The sequence below is a fragment of the Lates calcarifer genome, linkage group LG8 (assembly GCF_001640805.2).
Source record: "Lates calcarifer isolate ASB-BC8 linkage group LG8, TLL_Latcal_v3, whole genome shotgun sequence".
NCBI classification, from domain to species: Eukaryota; Metazoa; Chordata; class Actinopteri; family Centropomidae; genus Lates; species Lates calcarifer.
The window spans coordinates 17,306,719-17,322,563 of NC_066840.1; the positions used below are offsets into that span (position 1 = coordinate 17,306,719).

At 38.9% G+C, this 15,845-nt stretch overlaps 1 protein-coding gene across 1 annotated transcript in view; it reads right to left on the reverse strand.

Moving 5' to 3' along the window:
• Nucleotides 1–15,845, reverse strand: part of diaph2 (diaphanous-related formin 2) — a 344,139-nt gene that overhangs the window by 134,162 nt on the left and 194,132 nt on the right. The window contains 3 exon segments of the mRNA XM_051072493.1: nt 706–807; nt 14,328–14,354; nt 14,356–14,423. Of these exon segments, the coding sequence (XP_050928450.1) occupies nt 706–807; nt 14,328–14,354; nt 14,356–14,423 (197 nt within the window).

Below are 15,845 nucleotides of genomic sequence, written 5' to 3' on the forward strand. Positions count from 1 at the left end.
CTGATCATTATAGTCCAAGTTTACAATACCCAAAACATTACTTATCCTGCTGCTGCAGACAGAACTTTGGCTGCCCATTGTAAATCAATTAGAGGATTGGGATACATCACCAAGCTGGTTGACTACAGCTGCATGCTTTTCAAAGAACTGCATTACAGACATGATTCATAGCCTTAGGGTACGATTTTATCATGAGACAACATTGACAGTTGATGTCAAAATATGGCATTCACTGAGGTCTCATTGCTGAATTCTAATCAAAAATGATTGAACTGTTCTTTGCCTGAGTCAAAAGTACTTTGTTTTTAATCACCGCCTCTGTCATTTGGAACTTGGGTTACCAATCAGTTTTTCGTTTTTATCAAATATGCCCTTTATACTGATGTACTGTTTAAATTAAACATGCCTGCAACTCTTGGGGATGCATCCCTCTAAATTATACATTTCTTGATTTCATGGCCCTACCTAAAACACTGTCCAAACCCAGCAGCCCCTCCTTTAAAGAGAAATGTATAAAAGTACAGTATGCTTGTGTGAGTCTGTATGAGGTATACAGAGACAGAAAGAGTGAGCAACCCAGAAAAAAAATGAATTTCTCAACTGTGCATGCTTGCAAATGTTTGACTATAGCAGACTGGGAGTATGATTGTGCATACTGTGTGTTCTCTTGGGGCGATCCAGTAGGCACCAGGAAATTATACTCACCACAATGCCAAACTGCTCCGACTCCACTAGCTCTTCATATTCACCCTTTAGTTCCGCTAGCGCACTCAGCTCTTTCTGCTCTGGCAGGTTCTTTATCAGGTTCTACAAATGGGAGAGCACACACAAACACAGACACACACACACATACAAACACAAACAAACACAGAGAGAGAGAGAGCTACTGTTAATGCAAATCTCATTTTCTGTCCACGTCAGGATAAAAATCACCTCACAGACAAGGATGACAGGGTATCTCACACAGTAGGAGAAAAAAATCCATACGAGCAAAGAGTAAAGCTGCTGAGTGTGTTCCTATTCAACTTACCTGGTTAGCTTTAAATATAACTTTTTCCTCTTTTTTTTTTTGGAAACATAGTTTATTCATATCAGACAGTAGCGCGCAGGTTTGTGACCTTTGATACACTTTTCTAGACAATGGTATAACAAGTTATCACATATAAGGCTTCTCATAGATTTGTAAATTAAAACAGATTGTATGAAAAACTTCTAACAGTGTCAAATCACACATTTTTCATCCCATATATTTATCCTTATTAGAGCAGATTTAAGTCAGAATGCATACAGATTTGCTGATGGTCTGGTAGGAGAGTGAGTAGATAAGGTCACATAATCACTGCTCACTCTTAGGTCTTTACTGTGACAGTAGTGGCCCTTAGCCAATTACTGAACATGTCAGGAACCTTCAGATAACTGACCTTCTACTGCATAATCCACATCACCTTGCAATTGCTTTAAAAATACATTCAACAGGTTTGCTGTTAATTTCCTTCTTTTCTGTTAAATTGCTCTTATAGAAGCAGAAAAAAAGAAGGTGCTGCCGATGGTGAGGTTGAAGATTAGGATGGAGATAAGGAAGATAATGGGAGGGGCTGTGTTTTCTGTAAATGTTAATTGTTTGTGTGAAGGTCAGCCAAGTTAATAAAATTGACCATGGTGACTTTTCCCCTCTTTTTCTCAGAGGAGAAGAAGAAGAGTAGGTGCCCTTTTCCAGGTCCTCACAAAGCTTCCCTCCTCATTAGCTCTCCAAATTTATTCAGTGGGAGCAGACTGGCGCAGGGTCACGTGGGCAGATGGGAACCCAGACAGGGAAAACAGAGAGCAGACACAGCTACTGGGCCACGGGCCTGGCTGACCACTTTATAGACCTCAGCAGTCATCACGGGCACCACGACCAGAGTCTACTGCCCACTAATGATGACATCTCTGTCCTTCCCTCAGGGAACCCAGCAATATAAAAAGTAAGCCATAATGCAGGGCTGGCATTCCTGTTTGGGAGGGAGCCATTATATCAAATGCTGCTTGCTTTTGGTGAAGCCCCAATTAGGGTCTGCAGCAAGCAATGGTGCCTTGATAATGAGGGCTTTTGATCATATCAGCAGAAGCAGAAAAGATGGTTGATATTGTAAAAAAAAAAAAAAAAATAATTAATGGATTTGTATATTGGAGCAGAACGATGACTGGGCACGTTTCCTTTTTTCCCACTGGGCAAAAGCAATGGATGCATTGTACACAGCACAAAGCTATAATGTTGCTAATTATTCACTCACGACCTTTCATAAAGAAACTGTTCCTGATGCTGTGTCATAAAACTAATGCAAAAATATCATAATTCTGAGCTTGAGAAGATTTACTATTTATATTTGATATATTTATTACTTTTGTTCTAAAATGCAAGTTTCAGTCACATTTAAAAGTTTGTTAAAAGTTAGTTTAAGTTTATATAAATTGGTTGCTTTTAATGTAAGTTTTAAAATGTGTAGTATTAACTAAATGCTCCAGTAAAATATAAATGCTGATCTTATTCAGATTAAGTGTATGTTAGTATAATAATAAAACTCTGAGTGAACAAAAGTAATCTGCCAGTCTATGAGGGAGACTGCAATACACTATGTAAACATCAACATCAACAACAACAGAGCAGCAAACCATTCATCCATTACAATAGTTACTAATATTGTGGAAAATCTAGTTATAGGCTACTTTTCTCTAGCATTGCTTCCTGAGCAAAGAGCAAAAAGTCAGTTAGGGGTATTTTTTCACCTGTATACAGTGTGTCTTTTACAGTGACTTTCTATTTGAGTTGAGCCTGAGTTTGTCATGGTATAGAAATGAAAGACCAGTGTCCTTGGTAGAGTCTTCACAATATCTACACTTTCTTGGTGAAAGTATTACATTGTATTTTCCCTCCTTCAGAGAAGCTATGCTTTAAATGCTTGAGGTAACTTTGGCATGTATAAACCTATGGTAACATACAATTTAAAAACATACATAAATACAGAACTCAAGACAATTTACTCTACTTGTCATTTACAAAGTGGAGACCTTTGTAGTTACATTAGGAGTGGGTTTAATTTTTGGAAAGAGGTATAATATTTTAAAATATTTCTAAATGCTACAATTGAATATAACAAGAGAAATACAAGAAAGAAGAGGAAGAAGATGAAGAGAAGGTAATGGAAAATCGAATCCACCTTGTGCTTGTCATTTCATTTGTCTGTCATCTTGTTAATTATCAGAAACCCCACAGAGCACAATTGACACAACGGCAGCACCATATGTGTTGCAATGTGGGAGACTGGGTGATGATGCTGGGCCAGACTCTGCACCGCAGGCCACCAGATACACACAGCAGTCTAGGAGAGATTACTGGAAGTATGCTAGCAACACTACACATTCATTTACCGCCTTGGGCGAAGATGAAGGCACTACATATCAGCACACGTGCCAAAATACAGCAATCCATGAACAAAACAGCAAACAGCAACAGCCAAATTTGTTTGGGTTAAAACCTCATAAATACTACATACTTTCACCATGTCAAAAATAAAAACAGATTGCAGGCTCAATGTGTAAAAACAATCAATATATTCACTACCCGGTAAATGTACAGTGTGCATTTGCAGAAAAAATATTGAATAAATCGGACTCTGGATATGTGTAGAAGCTGAGGCTATTTCACTGTCCTGCCACTATGTTTTACTGCAGATGTTGTGATGAATTTGCTTCTTTGAATTGGTCTCTGATATTACAAATAACACATCACTTTAACCCAAGTTTAGTTTAGTCAAAAAATACATCACAATGCATACAAAATACATTATGATAACCTGAAATTGCCCCCCAAAATTTCAAAACTTAATTTTTCATCAGAAAACATATATAGAATGTACAACTGCATACATGGATTTCTTTTAATTAGTTCTTCAATAGGTGCTTTTTCCTGTTTCCTCAGAGTCTGAGCATTTATGTCCTTCACTGCTAGATTTATTATTCCTCTGCTGACTATCACAGTTCAAAAGCTATGTGTATATGTTTTATGTATATTTTTATCTGACTCCCAAAAACTGCCTTTTTGTAAATCTGGGATGTGATGCTGGATATTTCTCACCTGTCAATCAATCATGTACTCTGTTTGACAAAACAGAATCAATTAATATTTATCAGGGACGGCAGTAGTCCCATAACACATGCACCAGCACAATTTATTTCCATCAGTGTAAGAATATGTGAATACACAATCTCTGCTCGCCAGTAAAATGTGGTCAATTTCAATTTGAAGAATAACCACAGCATAGAGATTTTTGGGGGTTGTTGTTCTATTCTGAAACAGATTAGGATATCATTGCACACAATACTCAAATCAATTTATTATAGATTTACTGTCAGCAGGTCAACTCAAGGACTTAGACAGCCTCACAATACTGTTACTGGTGTTTTTCCCTCACATTCACTTAGAATTTTATATTTTAAGTTGTATAAACAGTACCAAATAAATAAATAATTAAACTGCGGTAAATATTGTCAAAATAGTTCCACTGCTGCTACCCAGACTGTGAAAGGTCTGTACTAGAGAAATGGAAGCAGTTGCCAGGGTAAAGGAGAGTGTAAAAGTAATGAGATACAGGTTACGGTTCACTAAACATTTGTAGAGGATGACAGTATCTGCAGGGCTTTCACTTCCATACTTTGATCTCTGCTGCTGTCAACCAGCTTCCAGTGAATCAAGTTCACAGTTTCACAGCATCCGCAAACCCATGCCAAGTTAATACAGTTTAAAAGGGGGGGTATTAGGCATCAATTAGGCATGAACTTAACCATACAGTTTATAGCACTGCATGCTAGTAAAAGCAGCAGGTGCTGATGTAGTGCCACATAAAAAGAGTTAAAAGCATGAAAATTCAGAATATAAAAATAACCAATGATAAAATCATCTATATATGTTTAAACAGTAAGAGGTAAGCCAACTTAAACTGTCAATCTTATGCTCTGTTATGGAGCATCCATCTTCCTTCCTTTTGTGTGAAGCAAGACTTCTAATATCTACTACACCTAATTTACAACCTGCACTGTGTGAAATATACTTAGAGAGCAGAGAAGCATATTCCCAATGGTAATGTCAAAATGATAAAGATGACCAAGAAACCTTAAGATATAGTGTGAGACAAGTCAATCGATAAAGCTTTTCTCTGAGCAATAAAGTCTTTATTAAGCTGGGTTAAATAAAGGAGAAAAGAGGTAGAATCACCTGATGTCTAAGAGATGATCTGAGTAAACTGTGTTCCTCTGCACAAGGCTGATGAGAGGTTTACAACAAAGACAAAGAGGAGCAATGTCTGCCATGTGCTTGACAGATATGATTTTCTCTTTTTAATTGATTTTCTCCTCAATTTTGGGAGACAGAGAAACATGTGGTATTCTGCCCGTGCTTTGTGATGAAGAGCAACGTGGGACTGCCATCTCCCTACCGTGACACCTCAGCAGGCTCCCTACCTGGATCATGGCAAATCAGTGAAGACTTCAGTTAGAATCAATAACAAAATAATAGACAGACAAGGAGACTCTTCAACATTCTACAAGGCTTACTTCTCAAACCAACGCTTGACAGTTCCAAAAAAGACATTATGTGCAATTTCAAAAGTTTCTTTCTTTCTTTTTTTCAAACTAAGCTTAAGAGTCAAAAGAGAGAAAAGTAACTTTACACAATAGTTTGTGGGTGTAGACAGCATCTATCTCAAACAAAAGGTTACTACCACAGAACTGGAAACTGAATATGTGGAACAAAGGCTATCAAGTTGTGTTTTTGTTTACAAGAATGGGGACAGTTTTGACAGATAGTGCTCAGTAAAATGGAGTGCAGTGCCTTCCAAATTTAATATTTTCAGTCTGAGTACTTTTAAATCTAAAATAACAATATTTAAAACCCATATCTCTTTTACTTGAAGTTCTATGTAGAGCATTTACAATTACATTACTTGTTTTATCTTATAAAATGTTCATTAATAAAAGGTTTTATGGTTTAAACAATTAAGCCCAGCATTAGAGGAGTAACTTACTCAAGAAAAGAGAAAACAAACATCAACAACTAACTGCAAATCTTGTCTCAGAGGTAAATATCTTAAACAATGAACATCAGTCATACGGGCTGTTGTAGTCTTACAGAATCTACACCCTGCCAAACCACACAAACACCTCAAATCTGACTATGAGCAAAGCTACAGTGACAGACTGACAGGCAACAAACTGGGTGTGACAGATTCTTAAATCGCATTAAACTAAATGAGAAATGCAGTTCGAGAGAAAGACACAAACACACAGAGAGAGAGAAAAAAAGGCTGAGAGAAAGATAGAGAGGGGAGGGATTAATTTGCGGGCTGGGGCTGGAAAACCTGACAGACTTGGTGTGACATTAAATTTGTCTTTTAGAAGGAAATATGGAGGAATTTTTTAAAATGTGCACACCTGCGCTCTTACATTTACCATGAAAGGTGTGAAGCAAGATTAAGAGGGAAATTAACAAGGCGTATATAGAGGGTTCACATTGTCAGACAAAGGAGATAAGCAAAGAGATAGAATTTGGTGAGGAGAGAGACAGGAACAGAGACGAGTGGCACAGACAGAAAACAAACAAACAAATAAAAAAGCAGAGACAATAAGTGATAAACACAATGTTATTGAAAGCCTAATCCACTCTCACCTGAATCTGTTCTGAGCCCTCGCTACTTACAAATAAATCTACTTTTCATAAATTAACTTAAAGAGGACCATTCTATGAAATGTGAATACATATATAATCATTTAATGTATCATATTATCTATAACAGTTTTTACTTAATACATTAAGACAAGCTATATGTGAAACGTTTGCTAAAAAACAAAGAAAGGATATGAACTCTCCCATTTATGAATATTCTTCTTTTACAATGTCGTATACAGTCATCCTAATATAGTACTGGTATATGGGACTATAAATCAAAAAAGAAGAGAGCTAGCCTGCAAAACAGTAATAGAAATTAATTTGTTTGTGGAGTCTGCTGTCTGAGCGCGTCTCTGTGAGTGATGTGCCATCTGTCACAGAAACAAAGACACTGAATTGGAGAGTGAAAACAGAAAACTAATTTTTACTCGGTTAAGAAAATACAGCACCCTGTGTGCCTGAGGAGAAGCTGCATGGACTCAATCTAATCAAAATTTAACTGTTGTGCTGTATTGTGCATGAACTTGCCTGTGTGTATGCATTTGAGTCAATGTACAAGAGACCATGTGAGTGTGTGTGTGTGTGTGTGTGTGTGTGTGTGTGTTTGTGCATGTGAATGTGTGTGTGTGTGTGTGTGTGTGTGTGTGTGTGTGTGTGTTTTTAATCAATATTCAACCTGAGGACAGAGTACCTGGCCTGGACCCTGTGGCTAGAGATCAGCAGCGTGGTGATGATCAGTGAGAAGTACATGTAGTACCTTGGGTCCTGGCCATCAATTTCTGAGGCGCATTTGATATTGCACCAAGCCAAGCCTCCTCTCTCTTTCCCCTGCCTTTACTTTGTTTATTCAATACTTCTCCTTTTCTGTCTTATTTTTCCAGCCCTACCAAATCAGCATAATGTATTTCACATTTCATTGTTAAATTAGCATTTGATGCAGAAGAGTTATATGCTGTGTGCCAAAATAAACCACAATTAAGCCCAAGGGGGATCCCGATTCTCCTGCTTAAGCTCTAATCCAACAGGCCCAATACACAGCCATACTTATCGCCTTGCCCCACATGTGCACTTTTACACCATGCAAATGATGCCCAACAATGTGCCAGGCTGCTACAATCACCTGTTGTTACAGCAGAGAACAAAGGCTGGCACGGGCACAGCCAGACCCTGCAGCCAATGGGCTACCACGTGTAATGATGGGTCCATGCATATGGATGAGCGTCGTGGTGATCTGGGTGATTGACAAGAGAGATAAACAATAATAACAAGCGAGGCTAGTACGAAAGACTCCTGTGAGACCTGGCGGAAAGGTTGTTGCTATGGCGAGGTGAAGAAAAGTAGTGCAAAGCCGAACACTGACAACACTGGTGTTTACTGTGAGACAACCTAGCCAGTGTGTGTTAGGATTCTATGTTAATAAATAGATGTTGAAACAGGTGTTGATCTGACCCATCAATATATACTTACATATGGCATAAAGTGACTACACATAGCAGCAGATGCTGTGGCACTGATTCCTGTTGTTACATTATTTTTGCAGCACTGCATCATTTTGACTGTGACATACTGTAGATTTTCATGCTAAATCAGGATGTGTAAAAAATGTTTTAATATGTGTAACATTCTACTGCTCAATCCAAATGATAAAATGAATACAAATGTTTCCCGCTGTTTACCTAAAAGCTCTGGTATGTCAGCCAATGAGTGCTAAAAATGATGTGCACACATTTACTCATTAAGACATGCTGAGTTTAAATATGAGAGATGCTGGACACTTCCCTGCACCTCTTTGATATTCTTACTAGTGCATTTGCACACAACATAGGGCAATACTAATTACAAATGAATAGCAGGCAGTGTAGTGTTAGTCATTAGCCTTTCCTTTTGAAAAGGAGATGGGGTAATATAAAATACATTGGCAGACATTAAACATTAAGAAGCCACTCTGATATTCCGCAAAACAAGACCCCAGGGCCATATCATCTGCTGACGAGACTTAGCTTACCACACACACACACCAAAAACTGGGCGTGCTTAAACATTTAGTGATGACTCCCTCATTTCAAGCAGCTAAATCACATGGCATGCTCTGGGTAGGGGTGGGGAAAAAAAAGATGCTGTGAAGCAGTCTGCAGTCTGTTTGATTTCTCAATGTCTGCATGTATCTACAGTATGTCAATCTATGTCAATTCTCTCTCCCTCTTCAGATAAATAAAAATGGATCAGGCAAACTTTGGCCTGTGGGCCTGACTTTGAACATAATCCTAATCTCAGTTTTCCACTGTGTAACATTCAGTGATAGCTGGCTAATAAACAAAGAAATTGTGAACACCATTTACAAAAAAATCCCAAAGACATGGACTAGATGTTGGTAATTTTAAATCAAGTTACATATCTCTGCAGCTAAAGTGTGAATTAGAATAACTTCACCACTGGTATTTTGATCTTAAATGGCCAACTTAAATTGCCAACATTAAATGCAACCCTTTGTGATCATTTATGAGCTTTGATCCACTGAGGTCAATGTTTTTGCATGATGGAGGCAGGAAAGCTGATTAGACCTTAACAAGCTTATATTTGCTTAGGAGGACATTAGAAGAGGGTATTCATGTAAGAAATTTAAGAATCGCAAAGAGCAATTTCCCAAGATGTGCCAATTAAGCAACAAGGGAACAGAAGTAGTCCAGTAAAGTAGTCAAGAAATATTGTACAAGAAATATAAGAAAAAGTGGCAAGACAAAAGAAGAAGCTTGGGGAGCTTGGAGAGAACACTTGCAAAGCATTAATCTAAATTCCTGGAAACCAATGCCACTTAATCCCTACTGTAAGTAAGAAGTCTTCCTAACGATGTCTTTGGACACAGTTTCTCTGAAAGATTGCAAACCATGTGTAATTCAACAATAACAACACTGTCAGCCACTTGAACTTGTTGAAACAATTGTCAGGGAACCACTGGCACAACAGAGAGGGCTTTCCTGCTTGGACACTACTTAAGTAAGTTGCTAAACTGGAAGTTTATTACTTGAATAATGAAGAATACACAGTAACAAAAGAACACAAGTACTATAGGGAATACAAGTTAGTATGCAATTATGCTCTCAACCTATTAGATCATAGTAACCCTGCCAGTGAACTATTATGAGCCCCTGCATGTGTACCAGTTGATTACACCATAAACTATTCAAGTTTACAAGTTCTTATTAATAATCTGGGCATTGTTTAGCCTACTTGTGTTCCATTGGCAAGAACTGTAAGGGCATGGGACCAAATACTATCATTATGCCAGTTAAGCCCTCCCTCTGGGCCAAAGAGGCTGCAAGGGACTTTTGGAGAAATTAAAGCACCAAAGGAAAGCCAACTTAAGTCAATGACAGCTAGGTCATGGGCATAGCCATGTCATGATTTAAACAATGCAAGAGAGGTAGGATATGCACTTAGCTAGGGTGCTACTAAAAAGAACCAGGGCGGCTTGAGGTCCTGTTGTGCCAAACTAAACACAAACACAATGCAACCAGGCCCCTGAAGCCCAGAGCACACGTGCCTGACTCTTTCCCACACAAATAAGGTCTACAGGGCCCTTCCCTTGCTGCTTCTGTTGCCAGCCGACAATAGCAATGAATAGCTTTGTCAGGCTGTCAGCACTTTAAAAGCAAACCTCAATCTGTTTTCACTGAGCCAGTGTTCATTATTGTCTTTCCCTGCCCTCTTCATCTTACATTGTTATACAGGGTATGGTAGTGTTGTGGCTCTAATGTCTTTTTAAATTTGATGAAGCTGACCTGATATACAAAAGTAACCTCTGTCCACCAGAACTATGAATATTGTAGGAAAATTAGAAAGAGGGAGAGAGAGTGAAAGCTTTGCGAGAGTTGCGTGCGAACGTTTGTGTTTGCACATGTGCAAGGACCTTACACACATTCAGTGGTTGGATGATAAATGACACAATTGCGCAGGGGTCAGAAGACACAGGGGATAACTGACATTGTCTCTCCATTTGCATGTACTGTACGTATGTTTGTGTGATGGGTGCATGGAGATGAAAATGAGTGTGGAATTGCAAGGATTCATATAGAGCCTGGATGAATGGTGAGAGCCAGGACTGTCTGCCAGCATTCAGGGATGTGTACATCATCTCTGAGGCGTTGATGGGCCCTAATGCAGAATAAGGAGAGCCAATCAAATCCTATCTATCCACTCTGCCAGGGTGACACATTGTAGAGGTACTTCAAGGCCAGCACACTGCCACATTCTGCTGACAAATCATTACATTAGACATGTCGACAGAGAAGGAAGATAATAAGATTGAGTTACAGAATTTTAGATGCATTATGAACACCTCTTGCTTCCTTGATTCCTTCCATTTTCACTATTCCTTCCATTTATCAATTCCCCACTTGCTTGTCACCCATCTTTGCAAAATAATGCTACAGAAGAATTTTGAACTGAAGTAGTGTTTTATTTTCCTCGTGTCAAGCCCTACAAGACCAGTTAAGACTGAACCACTGTTTATCACTGTCCATGAATACAGGTGAGCCAGCCAGTTACAGCAAATCACTTTTTCAAGGCTGGAGTGTCCATTAGTGCACATCTGCATAAACTGATAAAAATGCTCAGAAAAGCATGGATATCAAACCAAAAGCATGTGTACTGCATTTGTTGTGTAATATGAAATGTTTCCCCGCCCGGCCAAAGGGATCCCCTGCCCTACTAAGCCATTCAAACAGCAAAAAGTAACCAACAACTAATAAAGCACCGTAGTATTTACATTTGGGCTGATCAAGGGCAATATAAGTTTTATCTTGCATTTTGTACATTTTCTTTATTCAAGTAAGTTTCTTTCATCCTTTCTTTTTCCATTTCTCCATTATTTATTGACTTTTATTTTAGGTGCACACACTCGCCCACTGCTTCTAACATAAGCAACATGGTAAATGCATTTCCTTTTGTTATTGCCCAAGCCATGCCGACGCATCTTCCTACTCTGTATGTGTGTGCAGTTGTCCATGTGGATAAATGGTGATTGGCGTGTGGCTGAAAGTGGGTGGTGTAGAGTGATTAATCAGCATAATGAGTGTAGATGAGCACTGTGCAGATGGAGCCCACACTCAGGACTGTGTCACCCAGCAGGAAGTCTCTTAGCTTCCCTTCAGTGCCTCTGTATAGTTCTAGCTGTATTTCTTGGGCATGTGTCGTCTGCTTCCTTGTTTAATTTGTGAACTCATTTCTGCATGATTTTGTTCTATAATCATCTAACTCTTTTTTTCACCAGGAAGTTTGTCTAAGTATACAATCAGAGACATAATCATATAAATAAAAACTGCTTCTCTCTCTTGTCAAATGGTACCTCATAATATTGTGTACATTCAGAAAACAAAAATGTGTACACTGCTGTAAAAACCTAGGAGAAAATTGTGCTGTCCGTCAAACACAAATACAAGCAGAGTTTTCAGTTCAGAAGCAAAAGCCACCCTAGCAACTGTGTGGCATATAAAGTTTGATTAAAAATCTGTAACTTTGGAAAATAACATTTTGCAGACAGACTAGGGAAACCAGACACTACCTTTGATTGACTGAAAAAAACCAGAAAAATATATATTAAATAATAGAATGAGAGCACATTGAATAATATGGACTACATGGACCTGTAAAACAGTGAGCAACATATGAGATGATGGTAGAATACAATCCATATTTTGTCTGTGGATTCACACTGATATTTAAGGCTCTTGAATTAAGATTCTAAGTACTTAAATTATACAAATGCTAATACGTAAACCAACAATATGACTCAAAATAAACTACAGTGTTTCTGAGAAGCGATCCACTCAATGTAAATACTCAATACTCAAAACACTACACATAAAGGAGAGAAAAACACAGAAAAAGTAAATAAAAAAGTAAATAAACATTTTTAAGAGTGTTGTCCTAATTGTCCAGATCCAGCCTTTAGTCTGTTTTTAGCATCATTATCTAGCAGTGACGTACTTCACTCCCCTTCACTTTGTGACATTAGCTCTGTTCCCAGATGCTTGTGCTGACTCACACACTTGCTCTCATGAGCCTTGTTGAGCCTGGCTCTTTGTTAGGAGCCTCACTGCCCTGCTTCATATTAAAGGGGGATATGGAGGAGGTAAAGGGGACAACAGAAACTGTCTCAGAGAGGGTGACAATAGCTTCCATGTGGAAACAAAAACATTTTTTTAAAATCATTTATCCTTGACCACTTGCCATATCACTTAAACCATTTATTCACATGGATTTTATGAACAGAAGGAATGTGAAGGTTATGGCAGATGTATGGAGTATGGATGGTACAGGTTTCTTTCTTGTCTGGGATTGTCTGCTAAGTTTGGCCATTATTTGTTAATCACAGTCATTTTCAGCATATCAGTTCAGTGCCATGTCACTTTGAGACTACCTTACAGCCTTGAGAAGAGTTTTGACTATTCAAGTGCTCACTGATACACCAGGCTGCTGACTAGTTTCACCAGTGTATTTTCTTCTCAATAGCTTAGTCAATTTAATAGTAACTGCTTGGTGGTGGGAGGAGAGCTTTGTTTCCCTGTAACCCAATCAGCCTACTGTAAACCAGTCTAATTATTTGCTGGAGACACAAACTGGAGACACAGTTGCCCTGTTGGCAGTGGAGTATTTCTACTTTGCCACAAAAAGGCTGAAGGCGGTAAAAGGTCAACACCTTAACTTCCTCTCTCCTTCACAAAGTGGCGGCGGCGGCGGCGGCGGCGGCGGGGTGGGGGATGTCTGCCATCTCATAACATACAGTCTGTGTTTTCTGCCAGATTATCAACCAATTAAAGGTTATCAGAGCTCAAAATAGTAGTCCTGCAGGGCAGCTCTCTAGATAAGTCCCATCTAAATATATATTGCCCCACCATCTTTTTTATTTATTTATTTTTCTGAGGTACGAAAGACCTCTGGACTTGAGCTTAAAAGCTGCATTTGGACGATGCCCACTGCTAGTTGGAAAAAATAGATAAATAATATTTTTGCACACACTCAGGCACATAACACAGTGTATCACTGCCAAGTTAATATTGAAATAAAATCTTCTATTTGCTACTCACTCCTGAGGTCTACACCCTCTACATCTGAAATAAAACAGAAACTAAAGATAATAAGACTGCAGTAATGCTTGACATGGGGACACTGCAAGAAATATTAGTGCAGATTGAGGCTCACATTGCCCAGTGATGCATCTTCACCTCAGCTGCACCCGCCCTGCTTTCAATTAAAGCTTTCTAAGAAAAACAGAAATAAAATGGGAGTAAAAACAAGTAGCCTTTAGGAGGCTCATCAATCATGGTTTAAGACAAAGGCAAGAGGAAAGGAGGGTGGAGTTGGGGAGACTTTGCCAAGCCTTGTCCTTCATCATCCATTATAAGAGGATGAATGGGGGGGTCTCTGTGGTCCACATTAGAATGAGGAGACTGACTCATGCCAAAAACAGGCCATACCAAGCTTAAAATGGGGTCGCCAAGCTACCTGACACCGAAAATCTTTTCACTGTGAATATCTCTCACGCAGGATAAAAATAAATGTGTGCATGTGTGAGTGCATGTGAGAGACAGTGAAAGAACTAACACACCACACTGAACATCAGTCTTACCTGGATGAGTGATTCGCTCAGTCTTTCCCTCGTCTACCTCCAGCACAATGTCCCGGATCTCTTCATAAGGCAGGCGGAACGAGCCCAGGAAAATTGCTGTTGTGATGGAGAGAGAAGAGAGTCATTTCCTCTCCTTTTTTTATTAGACTGCAGGGTTCAAAGAGACATTTCAGCACTCATCGCTCCTCAGACAAAATGACCACAGACCTAACCTGTCACTTGGAAAAACTAATACACTTTCTACACCTCAACAGGATAGTTTGTGTCACCCTGATGACAAAAATTGGGAAGGAAAACATCAAGATTTACCAAATAATACCATATCTGTTTGATTCTGAATAAAAAGTCAACAATAACAACAAAATAATAATAATACAGTATTACTTGTACTTGTGGTAGCAGTAACGGTGTCATCTGGGAAAGCTACATGGTTTTGTTTTGGTGGATACAAAGAAATACACTGAATTTGCCTTAGGGGACTGCCCGGTGGGTGTTTTACTCTCCAGGTGGGGTGCCTACAGTGGAAATTAGAGCTGATGGTGTATCCAGGTGGAAGTCACAGGTGGAGGTTTGGTAATGAGTTGGAGGAGAGTCACTCAACAGCTGCTATACTGCTGCAGCAGTGGGACCTGATGTCTGTATTTGACATGCTACAAAAGGAGAGGTAGTGCATCCCCTTCTTAAATTATCTATTACACAGACTATTTACTGCTGTTACTTACTACATAGTCATGTCATGCCATTACTGTTGCTTTTGATGTACAATATAATGTACAGGCTTATTCGCTTCACATTAAACTTTCTGGCTTCACTGTGTCAGGTTATCAAATGGAAAATGTCATCTTTGCTTGTTGTTTTAACGTTATGCATGTCTTATTGTCTCTTGTGTGCTATACATCCTCCTCATATGAAACCAACAGCTGGATACAAGGTTCTCTTGAGGTGGGCTGTCAAAAGTAATCCTGGAATATATTGTAAATTACAAACTGAAGTGGATGTAGATGAGCTAGGAGGTAAAGAATGACAGGCTGAAAATTCAACTTGCTGCCATCTAACAGTTAAATCTGTACTTTGCTTTATTCTCTGTGTCACTGTTGGGTGTGGTCAGCCTGCACCTGTTTAGTTATTTTCCAGCTACATACTAATCTAACTAGGCCAAAATGGATTGTGGTCTAGGTGTAGGTGCTTTAATGTAGATTTTGCTATCACAATGCAATTTTGATGCACACAGTGGACAAATACATGAAAAAACACACACACACACACACACACACACACAAAAAAAAAAAAAAAAAAAAAAAAAAACCCTGCACCTGCACATCCACCTGCAAGGATCAGTTCTTAGATGATGCTCTGGTACACTGAGCTATACTTGTTGCCTGAGTTACTGCAGGTGCACATTAGAGCAGTGAACAGTGGGGCTGTCTGACCAGCAGTGATCAACATTTACTCCAAATGAATTCAAATGGCCTTTATAGTATATTATTATAATGATTTCTCCAAGTATCATCTCTACCT